The 27,605-nt window shown below is 48.9% G+C and overlaps 1 protein-coding gene across 7 annotated transcripts; it reads left to right on the plus strand.

Annotated features, from left to right (window-relative positions):
- The first annotated feature begins 2,701 nt into the window (after positions 1-2,701).
- ABCD4 (ATP binding cassette subfamily D member 4) lies at positions 2,702-27,323 on the plus strand. Of its 7 annotated transcripts, none has more exons than XM_060004200.1 (19): positions 2,708-2,832; positions 5,182-5,330; positions 5,490-5,617; positions 6,782-6,921; positions 8,176-8,292; positions 8,651-8,776; positions 9,435-9,485; positions 11,048-11,142; positions 11,373-11,494; positions 11,603-11,694; positions 11,872-11,961; positions 13,516-13,724; positions 13,863-13,954; positions 14,409-14,445; positions 14,831-14,880; positions 15,302-15,354; positions 15,676-15,752; positions 16,401-16,516; positions 27,201-27,323. In XM_060004200.1, exons 1-19 carry the CDS (start codon positions 2,795-2,797, stop codon positions 27,240-27,242), a joined length of 1,824 nt encoding a protein of 607 aa, XP_059860183.1. In that variant the 5' UTR covers positions 2,708-2,794; the 3' UTR covers positions 27,243-27,323. The 7 variants fall into 7 exon arrangements, with proteins under 7 accessions (XP_059860187.1, XP_059860183.1, XP_059860182.1 ...); XM_060004199.1 differs by lacking the exon at positions 27,201-27,323 and adding an exon at positions 16,680-18,515; XM_060004201.2 differs by lacking the exon at positions 27,201-27,323 and adding an exon at positions 16,680-18,508 and having other exon boundaries at positions 5,212-5,330.
- Positions 27,324-27,605: the final 282 nt, after the last annotated feature.

Consider the following 27,605-nt stretch of genomic DNA (forward strand, 5'->3'; position numbering starts at 1 on the left):
AGCTGATAGTCTGTGGAGAGAGAGGCATTAATAAAGTTATGTGAAAGTTTTCATTTTCACAAAATGAAAATATAATAACAAGCTTCAATAAGTGCCATGAGGAGAAAAAAATGCGGTGCTATTGGAAGGAATAATAGAGTCCTTCTTTAGAGAAAGTGGTCAGGAGAGGGCTTTCTCCGGAAGGGACATTACACTGGAGATGAAGGAAGAGTAGAGATCAACAGAAGAATGGAGGGCACTAGGTTGTTTCCCAGCACCTAAAAAGGTTGTGTTTGGTGGAGCTAGGGCACCTAGAGCCTTTGGTACCACTGAAGGGTTTTAAGCGAGGTATTGATCTGATTTTTGCAGTCTCCCTGGCTGTTGTGTAGGAACTGCATTAGAACAGTAGCAAGAATTCAAGTGGGGAAACCAATTAGGAGGTTTTTGCAAGACAGGAGAGAGATGACAGTGGTTAATCTAAGGTGATGGAGGAGGAACCTATAGATTATAAGGGTCTCCAAAGACATATTGATTGACTGCAATGCGTGGACCTCATTTAGATCCTGATTTTTTTTTAAGTAAAAAAAAAAGGGAAATATCAGAGTTACATTTGGAAATTTTAACAGGATATTTGATATTAAGAAATCTTTTTAAAGATTTTTTTGATGCGGACCATTTTTAAAGTCTTTATTGAATTTGTTACAATATTGTTTTGTTTTCTGTTTTGGATTTTTGGCCGCGAGACATAGGGAATCTTAGCTCTCCAACCAGGGATCAAACCTGCACCCCCTGCACTGGAAGGCAAACTCTTAACCACTGGACCGCCAGGGGAATCCCAAGAATTTTTTTTTTTTAATTTTAGGTGTTTCATTAGGTTTCCCACTACTCCGCTTCAGGATTAAAGTGTTGGAAATTATTCAAAAGATAATTTAGAAATATAAACTGAAATATTAATGAACAATATGTTATATATAGCATTTTGTAAAGTTTAAAGTAATAGCATTAAGAACCCTGGGACAAACCCCAAAGCAGAACACTATTGAGAGTGAAAGGCAACAAGAGCTACAAACCTGGATTTCCCTAGCAAGGTGAGGTTGCTCGCCTTGATACTCTTGTTGCCTTATTTAATTTTTCGGAAATTGTATCCTGATGTGTTTATTTGTTTGATTTTTTTTTTTTTTTTGCGGTACGCGGGCCTCTCACTGTTGTGGCCTCTCCCATTGTGGAGCACAGGCTCCGGACGCGCAGGCTCAGCAGCCATGGCTCACGGGCCCAGCCGCTCTGCAGCATGTGGGATCTTCCCGGACCGGGGCATGAACCCGTGTCCCCTGCATCGGCAGGTGGACTCTCAACCACTGTGCCACCAGGGAAGCCCTATTTGTTTGATTTTCAAAGTAACAAAGACATACTTAGGAAATCACACTTGGGAATAGTTAAGCTCTTGCCATGTCGAGGAATCACTCAGTTATCTTCTCTCTCCTTTTCCCCATCCTGAGTCGGATGGCCCTCTCTATGGCTCTGCGACAGTGGTTTTCAGTGCTGGGGGCTGGGACAAGGCTAGGATTTTGCTCCTCCCCACCCCCACCCACCAAGAGACATTTGGCAATGTCTGGAGACATTTTTGGTTGGCACAACTGGATCTGGGGCAGTGCTGCTGGAATCTAGTGAGTAGATGCCAGGGATACGGCTCAACATCCTACCATACACAGGACAGTCTCTCCACTCGCCAAAGAAAGAATTATCAGGCCCAAAAAGTCAATAATGCCAAGGTTGAGAAACCCTGCTGTATAGCACTTTGTCATAGCGCTTCATAAAGACAACCAAAACTGTCAACTGGTTGGCCTTCCCAGCTAGGCTGGCAACTCCAAGAAGACAGGTGATACATGTATCTTGTTGAGTGTTTGGAATATAGTTGACACTTAATAAGGATTGAAAGAAGGTGGGAAGGTACATCCAGGTTCAAATGTAGGGCCCTGTGAGATCATGCTGCTTGTGATCAGCCACTTGATAAGCATTTCATTCATTCAACATTTAGCATATTTATTAAGCACTTACTATGTACTAGCAGTGTTTGATGTTGGGAATACAACAATGAGCAAGACAGAGTCCCTGCTCAATGAAACTTATTGCTATAAAGGAAGACAAACAATAAGCAACGAAACAAGATGATTTCAGACAGTGATAAATATTATGAAGAAAATAAAAGTATAATGCAACAGTGAATGATGGGGCAAGGACAGCATGGTCTAGGTTGGGTGAGCAGCTGCCATTTGAACTAATGATGAGAATGTGCCAGCCACTGAAAGCTCTAGGCTAGGGAGAAGACTGATCCAGGCAAAGACCCTGAGGCCAAAATAGAGTGGCCTGTTCAATGAAGACCAAGGGGAGAGGGCCGGATCACTTGTGCCATGGAAACGTTTGGATTTTATTCTAACTGAAATTGGAAGCCTGACATGTTGTTAAAAGATCACTCTGGCTTCTTTGGGAGAATGTATGAAACATCTATATTCAGAGTTTAAAATACTTCAGTCACATTCTCGGCTACTTCTTGCCAAAGGGGAAACTTCCCATATCCAGGAGGGGGCGCTCTAGGCGCCGGGTCAACAGACTCAGCACTGTGGTTCTTTTCGAGAAGTCGGTCGCTTCCGGGAGCGGCTGCGTCTCCCTGCGCCTTCCTCTCTATCCGCCCGTCTCTGTGGTAGCTGGGTGCCGGGGCCCCTCCCCCCTCCCCTCTTCGGCGGCAGCGAGTTCATCGGACTCTACCCTGAGCGGACCCGGGGGCTACCGGGCTCCCGCGTCGGTCGGATTCCGGGTCATGGCGGTCCGGGGGCCCGCGCCCCGGGCTAGCGCCCGGTGAGTACGGCGGCTGGGGAGGAGGACCGGGCCTCGGGGCGTCCTACTCGGGGCTGTGTGGGGAAGGAGCACCTTCCGCCCTCATAACATACTGTGATTTTTTTTTTAACTTTTTACTCAACATGGTGTTTTTGAGATCATCCATGGTATAATAATCTAGTTTTCACTTCTGAGTGCTGCATGGTGCTACCTAAGTGCGTTAGACCCCAGTTTACGTATACATTACCCTAGTGACGGACAATTAGATTGCTTCCAGTTTTTAAGTACCACTTGCCTCCTTTGTGGATATGGGTGATCTTTGGAGTATCCATCCCAGGGTAGGATGCTAGGTCACTTAATTCTGCTACATTTGTTCTCTGGAATGGTCACACCCAACTTCTCAACTGCATTGCTTAAAGGTTCCAGTTTCTTCTTAAGGACCGACACCCCACCCCGCCGCCCAATGTTTGGTATTGTTTGGTTTTCTAATGTTTATCGACCTGATTAGTGTAAGGTGGTGTCCCATTGTGTTAATTTTCCTCTGTTAAGCATTTGGGTTTCCCCTTATTTATATCCTTTTCCCACTTTCTATGGATTTCCTGTCTTCCTGATGCAGGCATTACTTATATGGACTAGATTTTATTACCTTGTTTATTTTCCACTCTGCAAGTAACTTCTCCAAGTCTTTTAATCTGTGGCACTATGTTGAACAAAAATACTTAATTCTAAGTTAAATCTGTTAGTTTTCCTGCATTATAGTTTGTGGTTTGGGGGTCTTATTTGAGAAATACCTTCCATTATATTTTCATTAAGATATTTCTACATTCTATTAACTAAGTAATGTTACTTTTCACATGTAGATTTTTAATCCATTTGGAGTTTTTAAAGTTTATTTTTATACATAGTTTGAGGTAATGACCTAAATTTTCCTCTACCGTCTTCAATTAATGACAAATTAATTAATAATTAAAAATTAGAGAAGCTGTATAGCATAGTTAAGAGCACAGAGCCAGGCTGCCTGTGTTCAAACCCTAAGGCTGCCACTTACCAGGTGGGTGACAAGGCAAGTTACTTAACCTTTTTACCCTCAGTTCCTCATCTTTAGGGTTGTGATTATTAAATGAATTAATACACATAAAATGTGTGGAACAGTACTGGGCACGTAGTGTGGGTTTGGCATATAGTGTGTGTTTAATATGCCCTTTCTTGTGATATGATCTCTATTATGTGCCCACGTAAACATAGGTGAATTTTCTTCTTTTTGGTCTTTCTGTTCCATGGTCTTTTTGTTCCTGTATTCATACCACACTTTGTTATTACTCCAACCCTGTAATATGATATGTCTTAATAACCTGATGGTTTAGGTGGGTTTCTTCCTCCTCCTTTCCTGTTCCTCACAGTTGTCCTGACCTATTCATGGACCTTTATATTTCCATATACAGTTCCTTAAAGAACTCCTGGTTTTGACTGGTATTGCATTGCAGTTACAGACTTCTATTAGAAATGAAGTCTTTCTATTTAATTCTTCTTTCACATCCTATAATAGAGTTTTCGGGTTTTCCTCCAAAATGTCTTATACATTCTTTTATAAAGTTGATTTCTGGATATTTTATGGTTTTTCTGTGCTTTTCTTCTGTAAATGACATCTTATTTTCTTTATATTTGCTAGTTGGTTATTGTTGGTTATTGATACTTGTGTGTTAACCCTGTATCTAGCAACATTGCTGGACTCCTTTTATTTCTGACGTTTTGTCTATTTAAAAAATAATATTTATTTTGGCTGTGCTGGGTCTTAGTTGAGGCATGCAGGATCTTCATTGCTGTGTGCGGGTTCCTTATTGCAGCGTGCGGGGTCTTTAGTTGCGGCATGCCTGTGGGATCTAGTTCCCCGACCAGGAATTGAACCCAGGCCCCCAGCATTGGGAGCGTGGAGTCTTAGCCACTGGACCACCAGGGAAGTCCCACTAACATTTTGTCTATAGCTTTGCTGTGTTTCCTATGTAAATGATCACATCATCTGAAAATAATGACAATTTAATCTCTTCTTTCATTCCTTTTACCTCATTTCTTTTATTTTCTTTATTGCTTTAGCCAGGATCTTAAAATCCTTGATGTAGTGGGCTTCCTTGTCTTGTTTGTGACCAAAAAAGAGGATGTGGCTAAAGTTTCTTTATTAATTTAGCTATAGATTTTTAGTAAATAACTTTTCATAGCATTTATCAACTTAAATTCCTTTTTATCCCCTGGTCTGTTTCCCTCCTACCATCTTCAGCATTCGTAAACCGTTCTTTCTGCATGGCCTGCGCCCTGCCCACCAACAGCTGTAGATAAGCTTGGTAACTGCTCTCTAAGGCTCCGTTGTCCTTTTAGGACTCTGCTTCTCCTGCTTCTCTTCTTCAGGCCCAGGTTAGATCTGCAATTCTTCGAGCGGTTCCTGCAGATACAGAAGGTTTTGTTTCCCTCTTGGTCATCACAGAATGCCTTGATGTTCCTGACTCTTTTGTGTGTGGCCCTACTGGGTGAGTGAATGAGCCCAGGCCGGTGGGGGGGAGGACAGCCCTGGTTTGAGGTCCTTTTCCTTCTGTGGGGTGTTGATGAGGCAAGGACTTGAGAGGAAGCCTCCCTCTGTCTTTTCTCACCCCTCATCACTGATTCCTGACTCCTCTCCTTCCCCCCAGAACAACTGGTGATCTACCGGGTTGGCTTGATTCCCAGTCAGTACTTTGGGGTCCTAGGAAACAAAGATTTAAATGGGTTTAAGACCCTGACGTTCCTGGCTGTTGTGCTCATCGTCCTCAACTCCATGGTAAGGTCGTCTGCCTGTGTCTCTCTTCCTCTCCAGCGCCCAGTGGACTTAGCCACCGGGAAGCAGGAACCGAGCTGTGGATGTGTGTTCCCTCCCTCTTCTGGGAACATGGGGTCAAAACTCTAGGCAGGGCATTGATCTTGCTGTTGGCCCACATGGGACCAATTCCCAGAGTGTTACGAGCTCCTAGGCTTGGCCACAGAATTCTGGTTTAATCCAGCATTTGGTGGAAATGATCCTTGTCCCTTCCATTCCCAGAACTCTTGCTTCAGGGAGTTCAGAGCACTTGAAAACCGGGCTCAGCAGCCAGAGCTGCTGCTGTCCTCTGGGGGGGCCGGGGCTGTGCCTGAGCCTGGCACTTGTCACATCTCCCAGCCTTTGCACCTGCTGCTCTCTTGCAAAATGGCCTCCTTCCCCCACCCCTTTTTCACTTGCTTAACACCTGCTCAGTTTTCACGATTCCCTCCGCTGTCACCTCCTTCAAGTCCTCCTCAACTTGTCCTTCATGTTTCCTCCACCAAACTCTGCCCCTTCGACTCCTGATCCTTTGAGTTCAGCTCTGCTCTAACAGTCCTTACACCCATGTGATTGTCTGTGCCCTCACTAGACTGTGAGCTCGTTGTTACTTCCCTCGTGCTTAGTGTACAGGGGCGCCATAAACGGAATGATGAGCGTCAGGACTCTTTTAGGACTCGAGCCTAATGCTCTCTGTCAGGCTGCACTACCTGTTTTCTCGGGGAAGCCACTTCTCATCACACTTTGGCACTTTTGATGGGTCTTCGGTCAGGAGGCACCTATGGATTCAAACCCTGTGCCAAGTTTTGGGGGACAGAAAAGTAAGAACATAAGTGGAATAGAAGATATTGTTCCCAGTCTCCAGAAGCTCATGTGCTCTGGAGATGTAAGACAATACCCCGCAGAGGAGGCTAGAAGGCCTTGCCTTTGGGAAGCCCTTCAATATTTGGTGCAGTCAGTAAACACATGAGTGAATGAGGAAGGGATGAATCCCATGACCTGACGCTCTAACAGGCTCAAGTGCTGAGTGGACAGCCGAATGGGCTGGGACTGGTCAGCAGAGGCTTTCCGCCAGCCTGAGCTTGGAGCTGAGACTTGGTAGAAAGAGACTTGCATCTCTCCCTTCCCCTTGTCTCCCCCGCTGCACAGCTGAAGAGCTTTGACCAGTTCACCTGCAACCTGCTGTATGTGAGCTGGAGGAAGGACCTCACCGAGCACCTCCACCGCCTCTACTTCCGGGGCCGCGTGTACTACACCCTCAACGTGCTGCGGGATGACATCGATAACCCGTAGGCACCCCCCCTCAGTCCTTGCTACCCTCTGCGTGGTTCGTCCACCTGGGCTGACACAGCCCTGGAGACCCCCTGCGGCAGACCCCATGAGGTCATCCACCATTATCTGCAAATGTTGCTGCCCAGAGCCGAGGGGGAAGGGTGCCCTGCAGAGGACCCTGGAGAGGCTGCAGGGCTGAGGTCAGGGAGCTAAAAGGAAGAGGCCAAGAGCAGCTCCCTTTTGTCCACTTCACATCCTGGGCTTCCAGATAAGGCACCCTCTGAAGACAGTGTCCTTGCTAGAAAAAGCTAGAAGAGCAGCGCTCCAGTTTTCAGCAGTAAAAAACGACTGCTGTCTAGGACTCAGTCTGGGATTCCAGTCACCATTCTATCACCTCTCTTAGGTTCACTAAGCCCCAGGTTCCCTTACAGGTGAGGCAGCTGAAGCCCAGAGAATGCAAGTGACTTGCCAAAGCTCACGTCTCACTGGGAATAGGAGTCGTTGTGGCCTTGGTGGTGGGATGGGACACGTGGGGTCTCTCTTCACCCTCATTCCCTCCCCGCTTCGCACCGTCCCAAGCACTTTGTTGCCTGATGCAACCTCTCCTCAGCTCAAGTGGGGCTTTGCAGCAAAGACTCTTGGGAGGCTGCTGCTGCTTCTTAATCTTCTCTTCTAGGCCTCTTCTCCACATTTTTTTTTTTCCCTTGGCCGCACCAGGCATGTGGGATCTTAGCTCCCAACCAGGGATCAAACCCGTTCCCCCTGCATTGGGAGAACAGAGTCTTAACCACTGGACCACCAAGGAAGTCCCTAGGCCTCTTCTCTATGGCTCAACCTGTACAAAACTTCCACAGCCAGATAGCGAAATGGGGGCAGGCTCAGGCTCGTGAGAGAGAGGTTGGGAGGAGTGAGGTAAATGATGTAGCTTTCCTGATCATCCGGAAACTCGGACCCTCTACCCTCGGGTTTTTCTTTGGCTCTGCTCAAAGCTGGCTCAGAACCCTTGTGTGCTGGACCTTTCAGTTGCCATTTTTTCTGAGGGGTAGACTGAGGCACCATAGGAAGCAGCTCTTCAGAACCCTGTTCGAAAGTCCTACGGGTCTCGTTGCCTCTAGGAAACGAGCCCTTGTCTGGGTCCACCTTCCCACGGGGTCATTGCTGACAGCACTGAAAGGCAAGGTCAGAATAAGAGGTAGCCTGGAAGTGCCTTAGCTCTCTCAACCCTCAAGCCCAGCTCCCTGGGCCTAGTCACTCTGTGTCATTGGCTCCAGGGACCAGCGCATCAGCCAGGACGTGGAGCGGTTCTGCCGGCAGCTCAGCAGCGTGGCCAGCAAGCTGATCGTCTCCCCCTTCACCCTCATCTACTACACCTATCAGTGCTTCCAGAGGTGAAGGCTCTCTTCCTGCCAGAGCCCTTCCTCCTCCCCTGCCTGGTGGTTCCCCAGAGTCCCTCACTCACACATTGGGCGGGAGTCAGCTCTCCCTGGTCAGGGTCCACGAGACGCTGGTCTTCCCTCCGTCCCACCTGCACCCCAGGAAGTCTTCCTGTCTTGCATGCTTGGGCCCCTGCCCTCCCTGTGGCCCTGTGGTGTGTCAGTGTCAAGGTACCAGATGCCCCCGCACAGGAGCAGAAGCCGCACAGGGCTCTGAGATGGGACAGGGGGCTGCCCAAAAGGGGGCAGGAGTCAGAGCAGAGGCCTGTGGGGATATGTCGCTCCCCACACCCTCCCTCTCTCTGCCTTTCAGCACCGGCTGGCTCGGGCCTGTGAGCATCTTTGGATATTTCATTCTGGGAACCGTGGTGAACAAGATGTTGATGGGTCCCATTGTGGCAAAACTGGTGCAGCAGGAGAAGCTGGAGGGGGATTTCAGGTGTGTCTCCCTTGCTTGAGGTTTCTGGGCCAGGCATAATGGTTAGGGAATGGGATCTGGAGAAAGGCTGCCTAAGTTTAAATCCCAGTTAGGCCAGTCACTAGCCGTATGGTCTTGGGCGGGGTCTTTAACCTCTCTCAATTTCAGTTTTCCCATCTGTAAAATGGGGATGGTGCTGACAGAATCGTAAGAGGATTAATGAGATCATACATGAGAAGCACTGAGAACGGTGACTGGTTGGCCACCATCATCATCATCATCATCATCATCATCACCATCACCATCACCCCTTGGCCTTCTCACATGCTTCTGTTCCAGCCACCCTTATTCTGGTCAGCCGATGGGTCCAGCCCCTACTCTGTGCTTCTTGGCCTCCTCCTTCAGACCCGGGCCTGGGAAGAAGAGGAGCTGTGGCAGGCCTGCACCTGTCCTCTTTGGAGAGGCAGGGGGCTGCCGCGTCTGCAGGTCTCCTGCCATCCCTCCCGGGCCTGGAATTTCCACCCTGTGACAGGCCAGGGAAGGGTCGGGCTGAGGCAGCCACAGTCTTGGAGTGGAGCCAGGCTCCTCTTTGCTTGGAGGTCTTCTCGATCCAGGACTCTGAAAGGAGACGGGCCAGTCCTGCCCACTGTCAGCACTCATTTGCCTTTGGTCTTCCCAGGTTCAAGCACATGCAGATCCGGGTGAATGCTGAGCCTGCTGCTTTTTTCAGGTGAGTCTAGTGGGGACGGTTCCCCTTCTGCCTTGTCAGAGCTGACAGTGGAGATGGTGGAGAAGTAGACAACCCTCCCACCATCACCAAGGCCAGGGGCCAGGCGTCCTCACACTTGGCTGTGACCCTCTCCCCTTATCTCTCACTGTCCTCGTCTGCCTCATCCTTAGGTCCCTGGATTTGCTTCTGAAACTGGTTCTTCCTTTTCGTGGCCGAGCATGGGGCCTAAATTTGTTCTAAGAATGAAATGAGTGAATGCTTCATCATCTTACTAATGACTGAGGCATTGCCTCTGCCTCTGCTTTTCTGTCTGTAAAATGGCTTTCTGCCAGTGCCTGACATCCAAGGCTGATCGGTTGTCTCTGTAGCGTGGGAGGGAATGGAGCCTCTCAGCTCAGAAGACCTGCTCGCCACAGACACTGTCCTAGTGGAGCAAAGTGGTCTCCTGACAGCAGCATTGTGAAACCCCATTCCTTCCCCCGGGGCCAGGGTAGGTCCCTGCACTCTGCCTCCTATGAGTACTCTGGATTCAGTATTTGGATTGACAGTAAGGGCCCAGAGGTTTGTGTTTAAGGAGTAGGAGTTACTCCTTGGATCACCTGGATCTAATAGCCCTGGGACTTTGCTCTTCTGTCCGTCTCTGCTGCAGTTTGTAGCTGCCACCACTTGGGGGCACCAAGGATACCGGGGACCTCTGAGTGGGGCAGGTCGTGGGGGCCAGGTAGGGCTGGGCCTGCACTAGGTTTTTTTTGGATTCTGCAGTCACTGCTCATGAAGCTTTGGGCCCTGGGGAAAGCAGGTTGATGCTTGGAGCTCCGAGTGTGTTTTCCTGCAGCCTCTCTGTCCTTCATGCAAAATCTGAAACGTTTCCTCTGTCCTCCCCCAACCTTTCTGCCTGGAGAATTTCTGCCCATCCTTGAAGCTCCAAGTCACCTCCTCCTGGGCGCCTTTCCAGACTCCCTTAGGGGTCACGCCTATTTGCTTCCATAGCCCTGAAGACACACGGCTTACGTAACACTTTCCATGTTCCAGCTGAAGAATGCAGCGCGTCTGCCTGCCCCCCTGAACTGGGAGCTCCTCGAGGACAGGGGCTCTTTTGTCCAAAACTGTTTCACTGGCTACCTAGCACCAAGCCTGCCGCCTAGTGACTGCTGCGTGTATATTTGTTTAATAATAGCAGCTCTTTTTTATTGGGAGCCCCTCATGTGCTTGGCGCTTTACATTCAGAAATTCTCACTCTAGCCTATTACGTAGGTATTATAAGCTCCATTGTATAGGTGAGCAAACTGAGACTCAGAGGCTTAATAACCTGTCAGTGTTACCCGGCTAGTAACTGGCCAGAGCCAGAGCCAGACCAGATTTGAATCCGGTCTGCCCAGTCTAGAGTTCATGGTGTTTCCGCAGACAATACCATGTTGACTGAATGAAGCAATGGCTGGCTGCTGGTGGCCGAAAGGGTCTGAGGGGAAGATCCCTTGGGTGGGCTTGGTCGCTAAAGGGGAGTGTGAGGAGGGGGGCTCAGGCTCTCCAGGCCCCGTGGACATCCCGGCCTTTCTCATCAGAGCTGGGCACGTGGAGCACATGAGGACAGACCGCAGGCTGCAGAGACTCCTTCAGACCCAGAGGGAGCTGATGTCCAAGGAGCTCTGGCTGTACAGTAGGTGCAGGGAGCCCCGGGAGGCAGGAACCACCGTGGTGGGGGGGAGCCTGCTTCCCTCCCCACAACTCCCTCCTCCCTCTCTGCACTGATCAGTTTGCCTTTGCCAGGAGTGACCTCAGGAGAGTGAGGATCCCCAGAATAGCTTGACCATGCTTGGCTTCCCGTTCCCCTCGGAGCGCAGGATTGCTTCCCAGGTCTCTCACCCTAGGTCTTTCTGTCTTCCGCAGTCGGCGTCAACATGTTTGACTATCTGGGCAGCATCCTGAGTTACGTCGTGATCTCAATCCCCATTTTCAGTGGCGTCTACAGAGACCTGAGCCCCACAGAGCTCAGCACCCTGGTCAGCAAGGTGAGAATCCCTTCTGGGGACCCCCTCATGCCATCCCCCCTGCCCTTTGGCCCAGCACCCAGGGCCTTGGAGTCAAGGCCCGCGCGCGCTGCCCTCTGTCCTGTCCAGAACGCCTTTGTATGCATGTACCTCATCAGCTGCTTCACCCGGCTCATCGATCTCTCCACCACGCTCTCCGATGTGGCAGGCTACACACACAGGTGAGGCTGTGTCCGGCCCCTCTAGGTCCTGAGCAAAGCGTGTACCTCAGGGAGAAGTAGCAGAGTGAAAACAGGAGCAGAAAAGCTCACCATATACTAGTGGGCATGAGAGAGAAAAAGGAGTAACGCCTTCACCTGGGCGCCCAGACCCTCCTCAGGTTTTCACTTCTCGCCCAGGATCGGGGAACTTCAGGAGACCCTGCTGGACATGACCCTGAAGTCACGGGATGGGGAGATCCTGGACGAGAGCGAGTGGGACTTGGCCAGGTGAGCACTGGGCTGGCGGTGCAGCCTGGTGGTGGAGAATGCAGGCACTGGAAGCACCCTGGAGCCCAGCCCATTCCCAGCTGGGCAGCAGAGTTAGGCAGAGCAACTGAGCTCTGTCTTATGCCAGGCACGTTGTAAATGTTCACCATCAATGTTGCTGTTCTGGCATCTGTGTTTATTTACACCATCCCCCAGCTGATGGAAACAAAGTACAATCAGCCTGGGCCTGAGTTAACAAAACAAAAATCTGAATTGTATCCCTCCTCTTCCTTTACTCCCTCCTCCTCGCTGAGCCCTGCCGCCAGTCCCCTTCCTTGGGGCATGTCTATTCTTTGTCCCCACTCAGGCCCAGAGGTGTCTTTATTGTATCTTTGCAGGCTCCGTGATGTTTCTGACCTTTCTGTGCACCAAGGATTTGTTCATGTCCTCACTTTTCTTGAGCAAACTACTTAACTGCTCTGTGTCTCAGTTTCTTCGTCTCTATAAAGAAGACGTTAATGGAACCTTCGTCTTAGGGTTGTTGTGGGGATTCGATATCATAGTTCATAGAAAGTGTTTGGTTGGAGGCCACAGAGTAAACTTTCAAAAATGGAAACAGGCTGAATTTCAGGGTCTACACTCAACTGTCTTCTTAGGAGCTAATGCCTTAACTGTTGCCTCTGTTCAGAATTAAAGCTTCATGCAGCTCTGAGCCCAGAGGTGGAGGGGGCGGGGGGCTGGTGGTGCAGGGACTGTGGGGAACGGGAGATGCTTTTCTGTGGGGGAGATGGGCATCCGTGGAGAGCCAGAAACTCCAAAACTGTGTTAGTATTTGCACTCCCATTCTTATATCAGTCACACGGTGATGCCGTGAAAATGCATGTAATGCCACAAACATTAGAATTGGACAGATGCAGCTCTGTGCCCCTGAGCAGGTTACTCAGCCACCTGACTCAGTTTCCTCATCTGCCCAGTGGGGATAATAGCTGTGGTTCATGGCTGATAAGACTGATTAAGATCTGTCATGGGCAGGACTTTGCCCAGCCTGCCGCAGAGCAGGTACCCAGTCCATCTCTATCAGTTTGCTACGGCTGCCATGACAGAGTACCATAAACTGGGCGGCTTAAAGAGCAGAAGTTTATTTTCTCATAGTTCTACAGGTTAGAAGTCCAAGATCAAGGTGTCAGCAGGGTTGATTTCTCCTGAGGACTTGCTCCTTGGCTTGCAGATGGCCGCTTTCTCACAGTGTCCTTACATGGCCTTTTCTCTATGCGTGTGCGCCCCTGGTGTCTCTCCCTCTTCTTAAAAGGACACCAGTCATACTGGATTGGGGCCCTACCCTAAAGGCCTCGTTTTAATGTAATCACCTCTTTAAAGACCCTGTCTCCAAATGCAGTTACCTTCTGAGGTACTAGGCGTTGGGACTTCAGTATGTGATTTTTGAGGCCACAGTTCAGCCCATGGCAACCCTCCAGTCCAGAGGCGATGCCCCCATGGGGAAAGAACTACCCCCCTGCCCCCAGCACTACTGACACTGCTTATCTTCCCAACATCTCTTCGCTTCTTGCACCCTAGGACTCCAGGATGGCCAGCAACAGAGCGAACAGATACAGCTTTTCTTCTTGAGCGGGTCTGCATCTCCGCCCCCTCCTCTAACAAACCCTTAATCAAAGATCTGAGCCTGAAGATCTCTGAGGGGCAGAGCTTGCTTATCACAGGCAACACGGGCACCGGCAAGACCTCCTTGCTCCGGGTTCTGGGTGGCCTCTGGGCGAGCACAGCGGGTGAGAGCCAGCCTTCCCTGCTCTGAGCCAGCCTTGGCCTGAGGGGGGGTATGTGTGTGAGAATCAAGCCTCTTGTTGGGAAATCAGAGTGAGGGGCAATTACCTTTCTGGGAGATCTTAAAATGGTGCTTTCTGTAGGCTCAGTGCAGATGCTGATGGACTTTGGACCCCACGGGGTGCTGTTCCTGCCACAAAAGCCATTCTTCACTGACGGGACCCTTCGGGAGCAGGTTAGCCGGGGCCCACTCCTCCCACCCCTTCCCCCCAACCTGGACCCTGGTGGTGGGACAGGTCTCAGCCCTGGAGAGCTATGGGACAGCAGGTGGGGTATAAAATGAACCAAGCCCAGGAACTCCCTGGCTCTAAGGACTTTTTATTCACTTCTGTGGATTAGGCCATGTACTCAGAGCAACTTCTGGGAGCAGGTTAACCTGTGGAGGCCGTAAGCCAAATATCACATGTGTTTGTTGAACACCAGCTTGGATTCTGGGGGCCCTGCCCTGCTGTCTGCCAGCCCCGCCTCTCCCACCGGACCCTCAGCCAGGACGCTCCTTGCTCTCCTCGGGTGGAGAGGAGCCTGGCCTCTGGCAGCTCCTGGGGCTGTTTCTGAGGGAGGATAGCTGTGTGCAGCCCCACCTCTCCTTGACCCTTGCCCTAGGCCCATGTGGTTTCTTCTTTTATCAGGTGATATATCCCTTGAAGGAGATCTACCCGGACTCAGGTGAGCTGAGCCTCTTGAGGACGCAACCTCCCATCCCACCGTCTCTTCTCTGTCTGACTGTGGCCTCACCTGTACCTTTTGGAAGAGGCCCCAGCCAGGCTGCTGGTTTCAGGTGGGGTCCCCTCCACCTCCTCCTTTGACTGTTTACTATTCGGGGGTCTGTACCCTGACCTCATCTTGTTCTGTCTCCCCCTCCGGTGGAGAGACACCACTGGAGGAAAGGAAGGGATTACTTCCTTCACTGGGTCCTTCCCGTGTTTATTAAGTGCTGTAACCTGTCGCTTCAGAGCCTTGGCCCACATTCTGGGGCCCCCGGCCATGATGTGCCCCATCTATTCTGGCTACACAGAGGAGCTGACTTCTTGAAGGCTTCTGTGTTTTGCAGGTTCTGCTGATGATGAGAGGATCATGAGGTTCCTGGAGTTGGCAGGCCTGGTGAGTGAGGGCAGGGACCCTGAGATCCAAGCCCACCTGGTGGCACTGACCACAGGTGCAGGCCCAGCGGAGTTGGCCCTACTGTCCCTGCCCCAGGACTGGAAGTCTGAGCCTTGGGCAGGGTGATGGGTGTATAAATCGGCAGTGGGAGCTGTTGGCCAGGTACAGGCAACAAGCAGCGTCCACTCTCTAGCAAATTTTAAAACAATAATAAGACTACATCAGCCTGCTTTTTCTGGTCACCACATTCCAGCAAGTCTCAACAGTGTGGCTGACGGACTGCTCCCCCAGCCCCACTGTGGTACGCGTCCAGGGGTAGCTGTGTCTCGGGTGTGTGTGGTGGGACTGAGGAGGTCCTCAGGATAGCAGGAAGCAGGGATGGGCCCTTTTACGGACATCGTTTTCTCTGGGTGTGTTACAGTCCAGCTTGGTGGCAAGGACAGAGGGTCTGGACCAGCAGGTCGATTGGAACTGGTAAGAAGGAGGTTGGGGTGCTCCAGAGCCAGCTCCCCCAAAGACAGTGGGTCCCAGAGGCCTGGGCAAGGGATGAAGTGACTTCTGACCCCAAATTCTAGGGGTTTGCTGGGCTGCTGGGGACCTGGTTCATGTCCGTGGTACAGAATTTTGGCCTTGCCTTGTGTAGGCAGCGGGGCTGTGGTGGAAAGGGGGGTGACATCCATCCGTCCTGGGGCAGCCTGTCTGCGCTGGGAGCCTCTTCCTGCCCAGACCATTCTGTGCAAAAGCCAAGCTACAGCCTCCTTCCTCCAGTGGGCCTCTCTCGTTCCCCTTTCTCAGGTATGATGTTCTGTCCCCAGGAGAGATGCAGAGGCTCTCCTTTGCCCGGCTCTTCTACCTGCAGCCGAAGTATGCAGGTGAGGTTCGCCCTGTAGGTACACATGCTAGCCAGGCAACGTTTGCGCTCACAGGTATAGCAGCGTGTGTTCGTGTGCACCTGGAGAGGCATTGGTATGGGTAGGAGAGCACACCTGTGCCTGGCCAGGTATCTCTGTCCCTGCAGGAGAGGATGGCAGGGCTCTGCCCATGAGGTAGCAGTGCTTGGCATCCTCAGGTATATGTTGAACTGCCAGTTCTTAACCTCTGTGCCAGTGCGGCAGCTGGAGCCAGCCTTGAGAGGGCTTCTCATGTTATGGCCATCAGGCTCTGCCATCAGTGAATGGGCATCCCTCTGCTGTGCCTGGCAGAGGTGTGAACTTTTCTAAGCACTGACATCCTTGGGGGAACTAGGATTCCCTGGATTGAGTGGTCCTAGGCAGTGGCTGGTGGATTAGGGATAGGGTAGGAAGCTGAGGGATTTTGTCTTGCAGCTGACAGAAGGCTTCCCAGATGGAGCCTAGCCCTCCGCTCCTCTGGCCCACGCTCTCCCTAAGGCAGGGCCCCTGTAAGCCAGAACAGCTTTCAGCCTCCCACCAGGTCCCAGCGAAGGTGGGTGTGGGTTGGAGGAGCGGCAGAGGTGGGTCTGGGGCAAGACTTCATCTCTTCCCACTGAGTTCTGTCCTCAGTGCTTGATGAAGCCACCAGTGCCCTGACCGAGGAGGTGGAGAGCGAGCTCTACCGCATCGGCCAGCAGCTGGGCATGACGTTCGTCAGCGTGGGCCATCGGCGCAGCCTTGAGAAGGTACCTGTGCCCGCAGGATGGCCTGAGGAGGAGAAAGAATGCCAAGGCTGGGCCTGGCCGGGGCCAGAGCCCCCTCAAAATGGAGAGTGGGGATGGCAGAGAGGGCAGGGAATCTGTCACAGCCGGGGCAGCCTGATCTCCGCGTGGTGGTGGTCTCTTGTAGTTTCACTCCTTGGTTCTGAAACTCTGTGGAGAAGGAAGGTGGGAGCTGACCAGAATCAAAGTGGAATGAAGCTAAGGCTGGCCACTGGCAGGAGAGCCAAGCCCAGGAGGTCGAGTCCCCAGGAGAGACCAGGAAGACTGATGGGGCAAGGAAGGAGCTCCAGGTTTGCCTCACAGGTCCCGTGTGGGTAGCACCAGCAGCAGTGGACTCAGCCCACGTGTGGCCCTCCGCAGGACCCTCATCCTGCCAGGGTGCCTCCTGCTGCCTCAGCCAGAACTTCGTACACTTGACGTGCTGATTACTTCATATATGACCTCAGATCGTGTTTTCTAAAGAAAACCTGAAAGTGTGGGATCTATAAGAAATGCAGGGTCAAAATGGAGAGTGTATCGGACTTGGAGTCAAGAGATCCAGGAATCTTTTAGAATACATCAATTTTGCAACAGTAGATTTTTAACTTTAATCAACTATTTAAATTTTATAACTTTTTTTAAAAGAAAAGAGAAACATGTTTTTAAACTTGCAGCTTTCCCCTTTTTTCTTTCTTCTTCATCATAAGATGATCTTTTTTTTTTTTTTTTTTTTTTTTTTTGGCCACACCATGCGGGATGCGGGATCCATGCAGGATGTGAGATCTTAGTTCCCCAACCAGGGATCAAACCCGTGCCCCCTGCAGTGAAAGCATGGAGTCTTAACCACTGGACCGCCAAGGAAGTCCCTAAGATAATCTTCTTAATTGACTCTCCGGGCTTGTCTTTGAGAGCCTGGGGGGGTGGGAGCAGCACTCTCCACTGTGCTGGAACCTTCTGCCCGTAGGTTCTTCACTGGCATCTCCCACTTACCCATTGCCAGTTGTCCCTCAGCCACTAACCTCGAGGGCCCTTCAGCTTTTCTTAACCCAGATGAAAATAAATCCTGTAATATTTTTAAGTTAATTCATTACTTAAATGCATTTTTTTAAATATAAATTTATTAATTAATTTATTTTTGGCTGCGTTGGGTCTTCGTTGCTGTGCGTGAGCTTTCTCTAGTTGTGGTGAGCCGGGGCTACTCTTCGTTGTGGTGCGCGGGCGTCTCACTGTAGTGGCTTCTCTTGTTGCGGAGCATGGGCTCTAGGTACGCGGGCTTCAGTAGTTGTGGCTCACGGGTTTAGTGCTCCGTTGTATGTGGGATCTTCCCTGGACCATGGCTCGAGCCCATGTCCCCTGCATTGGCAGGCAGATTCTTAACCACTGCGTCAGCAGAGAAACCCCCTAAATGCATTTTTAAAGGAAAGTTTACACTTGATATAAATAGAAAGTAACTGTAAAAATTAATACAAATAATGTTATGAAATGGCAGCTGTGTACTGCACCTGCAAAGACTCTACACCTGAGGCTGGCTCTCTGTACAAAGGGAGGTTAGGGGTGTTACAGAGGAGTTAGACATACTAGCACCCAACTGAGAATCTTCTTAATAGATTTGGGGAAATGGAATGGGAACCGCAAGGGAAGTGATTTTCTCTCTCTAAGACGAGGTTCTTTAATGTCTCTTGATACCACTGAAAATGATCCTAGATGCGGGGTGGAGCTCCAGACTTGGGGAGATGTTGCCCTGGATAACATGTCTAACCCCCTCCCTCCATGGTGTGGCTGGCATGGAGGCCTCAAGCCTATTCTCAGCTCTGCCCCATACGGTTGCTAAAGCAGTGTGTCCAGGTGCCGAGCTGAGAGAACTCTGGGGTGGGCACCTGACCAGGTCTGATGGTGTGTCCAGTCTCCGGTGAAGCGTCCTTAGGGACCTACAGGATGTCAGCATCGGGAAGCCTCGTGGCAGCCCTTCTCATGGGGCTGAAAGGGACCGTCAAGGTCGGCATCTGCTTCACGAGCCTTCCCATACTTGAATCTCCCAACCATATCCTGCCAGGTGCTCTTCTGGCCTCTGTTCAGACACCTCTAGCATTGGGGGCCATCCATCCTCAGACCCCTCTGAGGAAAGCTCTTCCTTAGGCCAAGGGGAAACGTATCTCCCTCAGGATCCCCCTGACTCCCACCCCTTGGGCATGTTTTAAATTGTGGGGTTCGGGTATGGAAAGACTCCCTCTCTGGCTTAATTTCTGTACTTTCATCAATATAGCTGAAGCTCCCCTCAGCCTTTTTGGTGATAGCATTGCCTCACTGACTTGCTTCAGACTCACAAGCTCCTTCAACTCCTAAGCCTTTTTCACAAGTGCTGCTGCTGCAGATTATTATAGAGACCAAGTTTGTTCCTAACTCAGAGTCTTTGCACTTGCCATTTCCTCTGCCTCAAACATGTTCCCAGTGCTGTTTCTGTTCTTAATACTCAAATACTCAGTGTCCTCCCTTGCAGAAACTCTGCCAAGAGAAGGCTGTTCTTAGAGGCAGACTGTACCCTTATCCATCATTCATCTCAGAGATGGTGGCTACTCGAGAGTTTTAGGTGAATCGATACAAACCTGCATGAGGAGAAGTCAGGTTATGTGTCCTCAGTGGATGACAAGGACCAAAATGTTCATTTTAAGTGTTTTAAAATAAGCGAGGCAAATAATTTCCCAAACTTAAGTCTTGTTCTGCCACCCAGGAATCTACACAGACCCACGTGGATGATACATAGAAATGTTGTCCTTATATCCCTCTCATCACTCTTCTGAGGAGTCCTGGAGCCATGGGACAGGGCAGAAAAGCAACCTTTTGTTATCTCCATCAAGTGTCCGCTTACCTACCATATCAACTTGTGTACCACCCCAGTCATTCTGGGGTGGAGAATAACAAACTAGTCTCTGTTCTGCCACAGCCCACAGGGAGCTGTGCTCTGTGTTCTGCATCCAGGACAGTCTCCCAGGAAGCCAAAGAAGAGCAATGCCAGCTGCCCTCTGTAAAGACTGCCTTTCCAGAAACATTGTCTTGTTGGTGCTATTTCCTTCTGACATCCTGTCTAGGTGTCAGAATGATGGGTGGCCCTGGGCTAAACCCTGGGCCAGGAAGGAACCCCTGGAGGCACAGGGAGTTGTCAGGAGAACTGGTGCCTGGAGAACAAGCCAGCTGAAAGGGAGCCCTGGACTGGGGAGCTGCAGAGACTGTCCTACCAGGAAGTAGGGTAAAGTGTGGACAGGCATCAGGCAGGGGACATGTGCTGGGGAACACTGTCCTCAAGCCTCTGGCAGGGTGAGGCTGGACAACTGGCCAGTGGATTTGCCCATCTGTAAGTAGTTAAGGGTTCTGAGGGTCAGATGCCTCTGGGGAAGGTTTCCCTGGGAAAATCCAAAGACAGGGCAGAGACTTACCTAACATGCTATCAGACCCTGACCCCAGGCCCAGAACTGCCAGCCCACGAGGGAGTGAAGGGGGAAACAAAGGCAAGTCTCAGTCTTGAACTGGCGGAGAGATTTGTACAGAGCTTGCATGCTTAAGGGAAGCCCAGCTCCTGCCACATTCTCTTAAGAACCCTGCAAGGAAGATGCTTCCTTTTCTTTCCTTTTTACCCCACTTGAAGAGTCTGAGCTCCAGGACCTGAAATGACTTGCTTAGGAATCTCAAGTTCAAAACAGAACTCCTCAGCCTCTGAACCGTCCCCACCTGCTGCATTCATCTTGCCCATCTCAGGGAATGACACTTCCACTGTCCACCCTGAGCTCAGGCTAGAGACCTGAGACCCTCCGGACCTCCTTCCCCATATCCAATCCATCACTACATCCCATGGGTTCTGCTTCCAAAATATATCTGAAGCCCACCTCTGCCCTCCCCCGAGGCCACCACCAAGTCCACCCAGACAACTGTGGCAGCCTTGTCCCTGGTCTCCCTGCTGCTTCTCCCAACCCCCCACATCCTCCACAAAGCAGCCTGAAGGACCTTAAAAATGCAAATTAGCTGTGCCCTGCATTAAAGTCCAAAATACTGGGCCTGCAAGGCTGCACTCCCATCCCTCTCCTCGAGCCCATTGGCCTCTGTCATCAGAGATGGGCCAAGCTGGTCCAGCTGAGAGCCTTGTTCCCATGCATTCCTGGAAGCGCACAAACTACCAAGACTGACTCAAGGAGAAACAAAATCTGAATGGTTCTATAACAGTGATTGAATCAGTAATCAAAAACCTCCCAGCCAATAATCCTCCCTCCCTCCCCAATAATCTGAGGGCCAGGTGGCTTCACTAGTGAATTCTACCAAACATTTAAAGAATGTTTCATATCAATCCTTCTCAAAATATTCCAGAAAATAGAAGCAGAGGGAACACTTCCTAACTCATTCTATTAGGTCATCATTGCCCTGCACCAAAGCCATATAAAGACATCACAAGAAAACTGAAGACAAATACCCTTTATGAATATAGATGTAAATATTCTCAACAAAATACTAGTGGACAAAATCCAGCAGTATATTGAAAGCATTATACATCATGATCAAGTGAGATTTAGCCCAGGAATGCAAGGGTAGTTCATATGAAAATCAACATAAAACACCACAGTAGAATGAAGGGGAGAAGCCACATGATCACCTCTATTGGTGCAGAAAAAGTATTTGATAAAATCCAACCCCCTTTTATGATAAAAGCACTCAATAAACAGGCTAGAAGGAAAGGGAATTTTCTAAAAAGAAATTTTCTAAAAAGACATATAAAAAATCCTACATCATACTCGGTAAAAGACTGAAAGCTTTCCCACTAAGATCAGGAACAAGACAAGGATGACTGCTTTTACAAATTTTATTCAACATTGTACTGGAGGTTCTGGCCAGAGCAGTTAGTCAAGAAAAAGAAAAGGCATCAAAATTGGAAAGGAGGAAATAAAACTATTTGCAGAAGACATGATCATGTATCTAGAAAATCCTAAAGAAAAAAGACAAAAAACACAAAGTATAACAAAGTCAACAAAGGTGCAGGATACATGCAAAAATCAATTGTATTTCTATATACTAGCAATAGACAAAGCAAAAAGGAATTAAGAAAACAATTCTATCAATATTTACAATAACATCAGAAAGAATAAAATTCACCCAGGCAGTGCAAGACTTATACTCTGAAAATACAAAACATTGCTGAAAGAAATTAAAGACCTAAATAAATAGACATCCCATGTTCATGGATTGGAAAACTTTATTTTAGATATTTTGCAGACTTCTTTATTTATGTATTTATTTTTTTAATATTTTATTTATTTATTTGGCTATGTCCGTGTGCAGGTTTCTCTCTAGTTGTGGTGTGCAGGGTTTTTTTCTTTTTTTCTCTCCAGTTGTGCTTGGGCTCCAGAGCGCATGGGCTGTGTAGTTTACAGCACGCGGGCTCTCTTATTGAGGTGCGTGAGCTCAGTAGTTGTGGCGTGTGGGCTTAGTTGCCCCACGGCATGTGGGGTCTTAGTCTTAGTTCCCCAGACCACAGATCGAACCCACGTCCCCTGCATTGGAAAGCAGATTCTTTACCACTGGACCACCAGGGAAGTCACTGGAAGACTTAATGTTGATAAAATGGCAGTATTTCCTAACGAAATACTGGTTCACAGATTAAATGTAACCCCTATCAAAATTCCAATGGCTTTTTTTTTTTTTGCAGAAATTGAAAACCTGATCCTATAATTTGTATGGAATTACAAGGGATCACAAATAGGCAAAACAGTCTTGAAAAAGAAGAACAAAGGTGAAGGACTCACACTTCCAGATTTCAAAATTTACTTCAAAGTCAGTAATCAAAACAGTGTAGTAGTACTAGCATAAAAATAGACTAACATAAAGTTCTGTGGAATAGAATTGAGATTCCAGAAATAAACCCATATATCTAAGTCAACTGATTTTTGTCAAGGGTGCCAGGACCATTCAGTGGGGATAGTGTCTTCAACAAATAGTGCTGGAAAACTTGAAATCTATATGCAAAAGAATGCAAGTGGACCCTTACCTCACACACCAGATACAAAAATTGACTAAAAATGGATCAAAGAACTAAATTTTATAGCTAAACTAAACCACTCTTAGAAGAAAACATAGGGCAGAACTTCTTGAATTTGACAATGGTTTCTTAAATATGATGCCAAAAGCACAAGCGACAAGAAAAATGGATACATCGGACTTCATCAAATTAAAACTTTTGTGCATCAAAGGACACTAGCAGGAGAGAGCAAAATAGCGAAGCAGGCAGTTCCAAACACCCATCCCTCAAAAGGAACGTTGAAAAACAAGCAGAAACTGGCAGAACCAACTTTGTATGAACTGGACAACAGTCATAGATTTATAGCGAAGACTGCATCAAGACAACTTCCATATGGTAGGTAGGAAAGCTGTGTGGTGTTTTTACTTGCCTTGCCTCGTCTCTTCACCAGCTTGGTGGCAGTCTTGAAGAAAGCAGCCCATGTTCTCAGTATGGGACCCCAGTCCCTGGTTCCAGAGAACGCAGAGCAGACCTTATTCACAAATTGCTGTTTGTTCTAACCTATCAGGGGCTAGAAAGACTGACAGGTGCTCTTCTCTGTCTTGCCTGACTTGGAACTCACTCAGGGCAGAAAAATAGTAGGCATTGCTCAAAAACTTTGTAAGGTGGGGGACTCACTGGCAGTCCAGTTGTTAAGATTCCGTGCTTCCGCTGCAGGGGGCGTGGGTTCTGTCCCTGGTCAGGGAACTAAGATCCCACATGCTGTGTGGCATGGCCAAAAAAAACCCCAAACACCAAAAAACAAAAACAAAAAACAAACAACCTTTGTAAGGTGAACAAAATCCTGCAGCCACCTGAAGCAAAGATTATGCTTAAGACATACAATAGGACCACCTAAAGCCTGGGAAGAGATACTGGGGAGTCTCTTTGGGAAATTGGGGTATTCTAAAGTGACCCTGTGTACTAGAGAATTTAGAAAGCCACATGCATGGCTAGGACAGGATGCATGTTTGGAAAAGACCTGAGAAGACCCTAAGCTTTCACCTCGGGCAGGTCACTGGGCTTGGTTCAAGCGGGAAATAAAGGCTAAGGCAGAGTTTTAAACTGCCTGGCTAAGTGCTAAAGGAGTGGCCGGAAAAGAGCAGTCTGTAAAGACTGGAAGAGATGGGGTGTTTGTTTCCTTTTAGCTCCTGGTATTCAAGGAAATCGCTGTGAAAATGCTAGTTGAACAGAGACTTCAAATGAACGCACATGACAAGGATGACAGTCTTTACAAAAATAGTTTGGGAAAGTTATCAAACAGATGACTGCAGTTTGCGATAATCAAAAACAGTAAACTCTGGGGAAGGGAGAGAAACTGATTTCCAGAGTTACCATATTATAATATTCAAATGTTCAGTTTTCAACAACAACAACAAAAATCATACAAAGAAACAGGATTGTGGTCCATTCAAAGGGGAAAAAATGGACAGAAACCATCCCTGAGGATGCCCAAACATTGGACTTTCTAGACAAAGGCTTTAAATCAACTGTCTTAAATATGCTCAATTAGCTAATGGGGACCTTAGAGCTGGTTCTAGCTTTGGCTCTGGTGTTAGAGCTGGCAGCCAGCACTGGCTCTACATCTGTAACTGACACTGGTGCTGGAGCTGGAGCTACAGCTGGATGTGGCCCCACAACTGGTGTGAGAGCTGGTCTAGGAATTGGCTGTACCTCTGAACTAGCTCTGGCCCTATAGCTGGCCCTAGCTCTGGCTTTGCTATTAGAGCTGGGGCTGGAGCTGGCGCTGGCTCTGGATATGCCAATGGCTCTATCATTGGCTCTGTCTCTGGACCTTGTGCTAGAGCTAGTGCTGGTACTGGCTATAGCTCTGGAGCTGGCTCTAGTCCTAGAGCTGGTTCTGGCTCTGGCTCTGGTGCAGGAGATGCTCTAGCTCTGGAGCTGACACTCAATATGGCTCTAGTTGGGGGCAGGTGCTAGAGCTGGTAATGCGTCTTGCTCTGGAGCTGGCACTGGCTCTAGCTCTAGAGCTGGTGTTGGGGTAGGTGCCACAGCTGTTTTTAGCTCTGGAGCTAGAACTAGGACGGGTGCTAGGGCCGATTCTTGTCCTGGAGCTGGTGCAGGCTCTAGCTTTGGAGCTGACATTGCAGCTGACTCTAGCTCTAGAGCTGGTATTGGAGCTTGTTCTAGCTCTAGAGTTGGCTCTGGCTATACGTCTACAGCTGGAGCTGGTGCCAGAGCCATCTCTAGCTGTGGATTTGGTGTTACAGCTGGCACTGGAGCTGGCTCTGGACAAGTTGGGCACAGCACTCCAGGTCCGAGTTGGCCGGGTTGAGATGATACACAAAGGCCACCAGCTGCTTCATGCAGGGCAAGTCTAGAGGCTGACAGGAATCCTCTGAATACTGTCCAGCCAGGTGCCTAAGATGAAGGGGATGGAACTCAGGTAGGAGGGCAGGTAGCAGAGTCAGAGCCCTGGCCTTTCCTTCCACACTGCCTCCAACGGCACCTTTGCAGGGATCTGGGTTCCTACACCTGGCCCTGCCCTTCCAAAGACCTGCCCCATCCCATCCCCAGCCCCGCTCTGGCCATCCTGGCAATAGCAGGCCCTGTCACCAAGCAGGGAGCTAGCAAAGAGCCTCGGTCATAGGGTGCTCTCAATAAATGATTGACCACCTCTCCCCTTCTTCAGGAAAGCCTGACATACTTCTCTGTCTGTCTTCCCTGGCCCCCGCCCACTGGAATGTTAACTCCACGAGGGCAGGGAGGGGTTATGTCTGCTCTGTTCATTACACAGAGTTGGCACATAGTAGGGGCTCCATAGATATCTAATGGATGAGAAAACACGTGGAGTCTGTCCTCTTGCCCCAGTCTTCCTGTAACCAGATAGGGTAGGGGGGTCCCTGGAGAAAGAAGCAGGCATGGCTTTCTTGACATAAGAGAAGCCATTTTTGGCCTAAGCCATCCTGTGATCTAAGCCTGACCACTATGCCTGCCCTTGAGCAGGTCTCAGTAATTAATAATCGTCAGGAAACAAAAGAATGCAGAGACATTTAATAACCTACAATGGAAAGGAATCTGAAAAGGAAGAGATAGATAGATTAGATAGATAGATAGATAATAGATGATAGTTATAGATAGAGATGGACAGATATTAAACTGAATCACTTTGCTGTACACCTGAAACTAACACAACATTGTAAATCAACTATACTTCAATAAAAATATTTTTTTTAATGCAGAAACAAATGACTGTTATCAGGCAAGAAAAGTAACAATAGCAAAGATAACATATCAGTTGTAAAGACTCCCGGTTCTATTTCAGTAGTAAAGATTAGCCTGAAGTTCTCAACCACCAGATCAACTGGAACCTGAGGAATGATGTTGACCTTTTCTGACCCTCCTGACTTCAACTAAAGCTCGGACTCTGTCGACCACCCAAGGCTTTTCATGAATATGCATGTACCCTTAGCTTGAAATTTCCCCAGTTTTGCTGTTTTAGGAGACACTGCTTTGGGAAGGATTCCCTGGTGTTCTTACTTGCTGCCAGTAATAAACCCTTCCTTCTCCTGTGCTTTGGCTTGGTTGTGCGTTTTGATTTGACACCTACCGAACCCAGTTTTCAGGAAACACTCCCAGGGCACTCATGGCACCTCAACCTGTAGCTTGTGTGCTGAGGTGCTGCCTTACTCTCTGTACACAGCGTGTGGTCACATCTTCCCAATGACACTGGATACCTGAAGGGCAGGGGAGAAACCTGCCCTAGTCCCATGTGCCGCTGAGCACGCACAACTAAGGTTCAAGGCAGACTCGTAAGCAGGTTGCCCACCACACCTCCTGTTCTGGGACCCCCACGCCCCGCTCTCAGGTGAAGGGGGCGGGGGCACAAGCAGAGCTGGGATGGGGCTTTGGTGCGTCTATGTCTGATATTTCCTTATGATTAAATTCAGGTTATACAACCTAATCATGAGGAAATACCAGAAAAACTCAAATTAAGGACATTCTATAAAGAAACTATCCTGAAATCTTCAAAAATATCAAGGTCAAGCAAGGCCAGGAAAGACTGAGGGCTGTTCCCAATTGAAGACACTACAGAGATTTAGCAACTAAATCCAATGTGTGGTTCTGGGGACTTCCCTGGTGGTCCAGTCATTAAGAATCTGCCTTCCAATGCAAGGGACAGTTCGATCCCTGGTTGGGGAACTAAGATCCCACATGCCACAGGGCAACTAAGCCCTCGTGCTGCAACTATTGAGCCTGCGAGCTCTGGAGCCCACGCACGGCAATGAAAAGATCCCACATGCCGATGCAGCCAAAAAAAAAGTGTGGTTCTGGACTGGATCCACCACTTATAAAGGACATTATTGGAATGATTACGTGGACAAAGAATGTTGTCTGCCATTTCAGTAAACAACAAATATTACCCACCATCAAGCTATTCACCACTGCAGCTGACCCCGACAGTGCACCCTGAGAGAATTCAGGATGGAGCAAAATAAGATACTGGCCCTCGATAGTTAAGATGCATATCAAAGGAATAATTTCAATGAGCACAGGCTCTTGCATCTTCCCATACATAGAAAGTCACTAAAATCATTAACCTGAGATGTCTGTTTTATGAGATTGGAAGTAATCTTGACGTTTGACTACATTTTTTTTCTTTTTCCTTTTAAGCAAAACACCTTTATATCCTGGCTCTTTCCTTACTTCGTTTGAAGAGTTCCACAGCTATCTGAGAGGCTGTCTCCTGGTCTATAGTCCTCAGTAAAGTTCTGAATAAAACATTTCTCTCAACTATTAAGTCGTGCTTTTTCTTTTCAGTTGCCAGTTTGGGCAACCAGCAAAGGGATCCAGAGTGGACTTTGTTGCCAAATGCAAGTTAATGTGTCCAACACACAATGAGACCAAACACATGAAAACATCACGGAGTTTGGAGCAGAGAAAGGTTTATTGCAGGGTCAAGCAAGGAGAACAGGTAGCTTGTGCTCAAAACCCCAAACTACTTGATGGCTTTCAGGGAAAAGTTTTTGTTTTTTTTTTTGAAATTTAGTTATTTCTGAGATATACATTTTAAAGTAA

Source organism: Delphinus delphis, chromosome 2 (assembly GCF_949987515.2).
Source record: "Delphinus delphis chromosome 2, mDelDel1.2, whole genome shotgun sequence".
Lineage (NCBI taxonomy): Eukaryota > Metazoa > Chordata > Mammalia > Artiodactyla > Delphinidae > Delphinus > Delphinus delphis.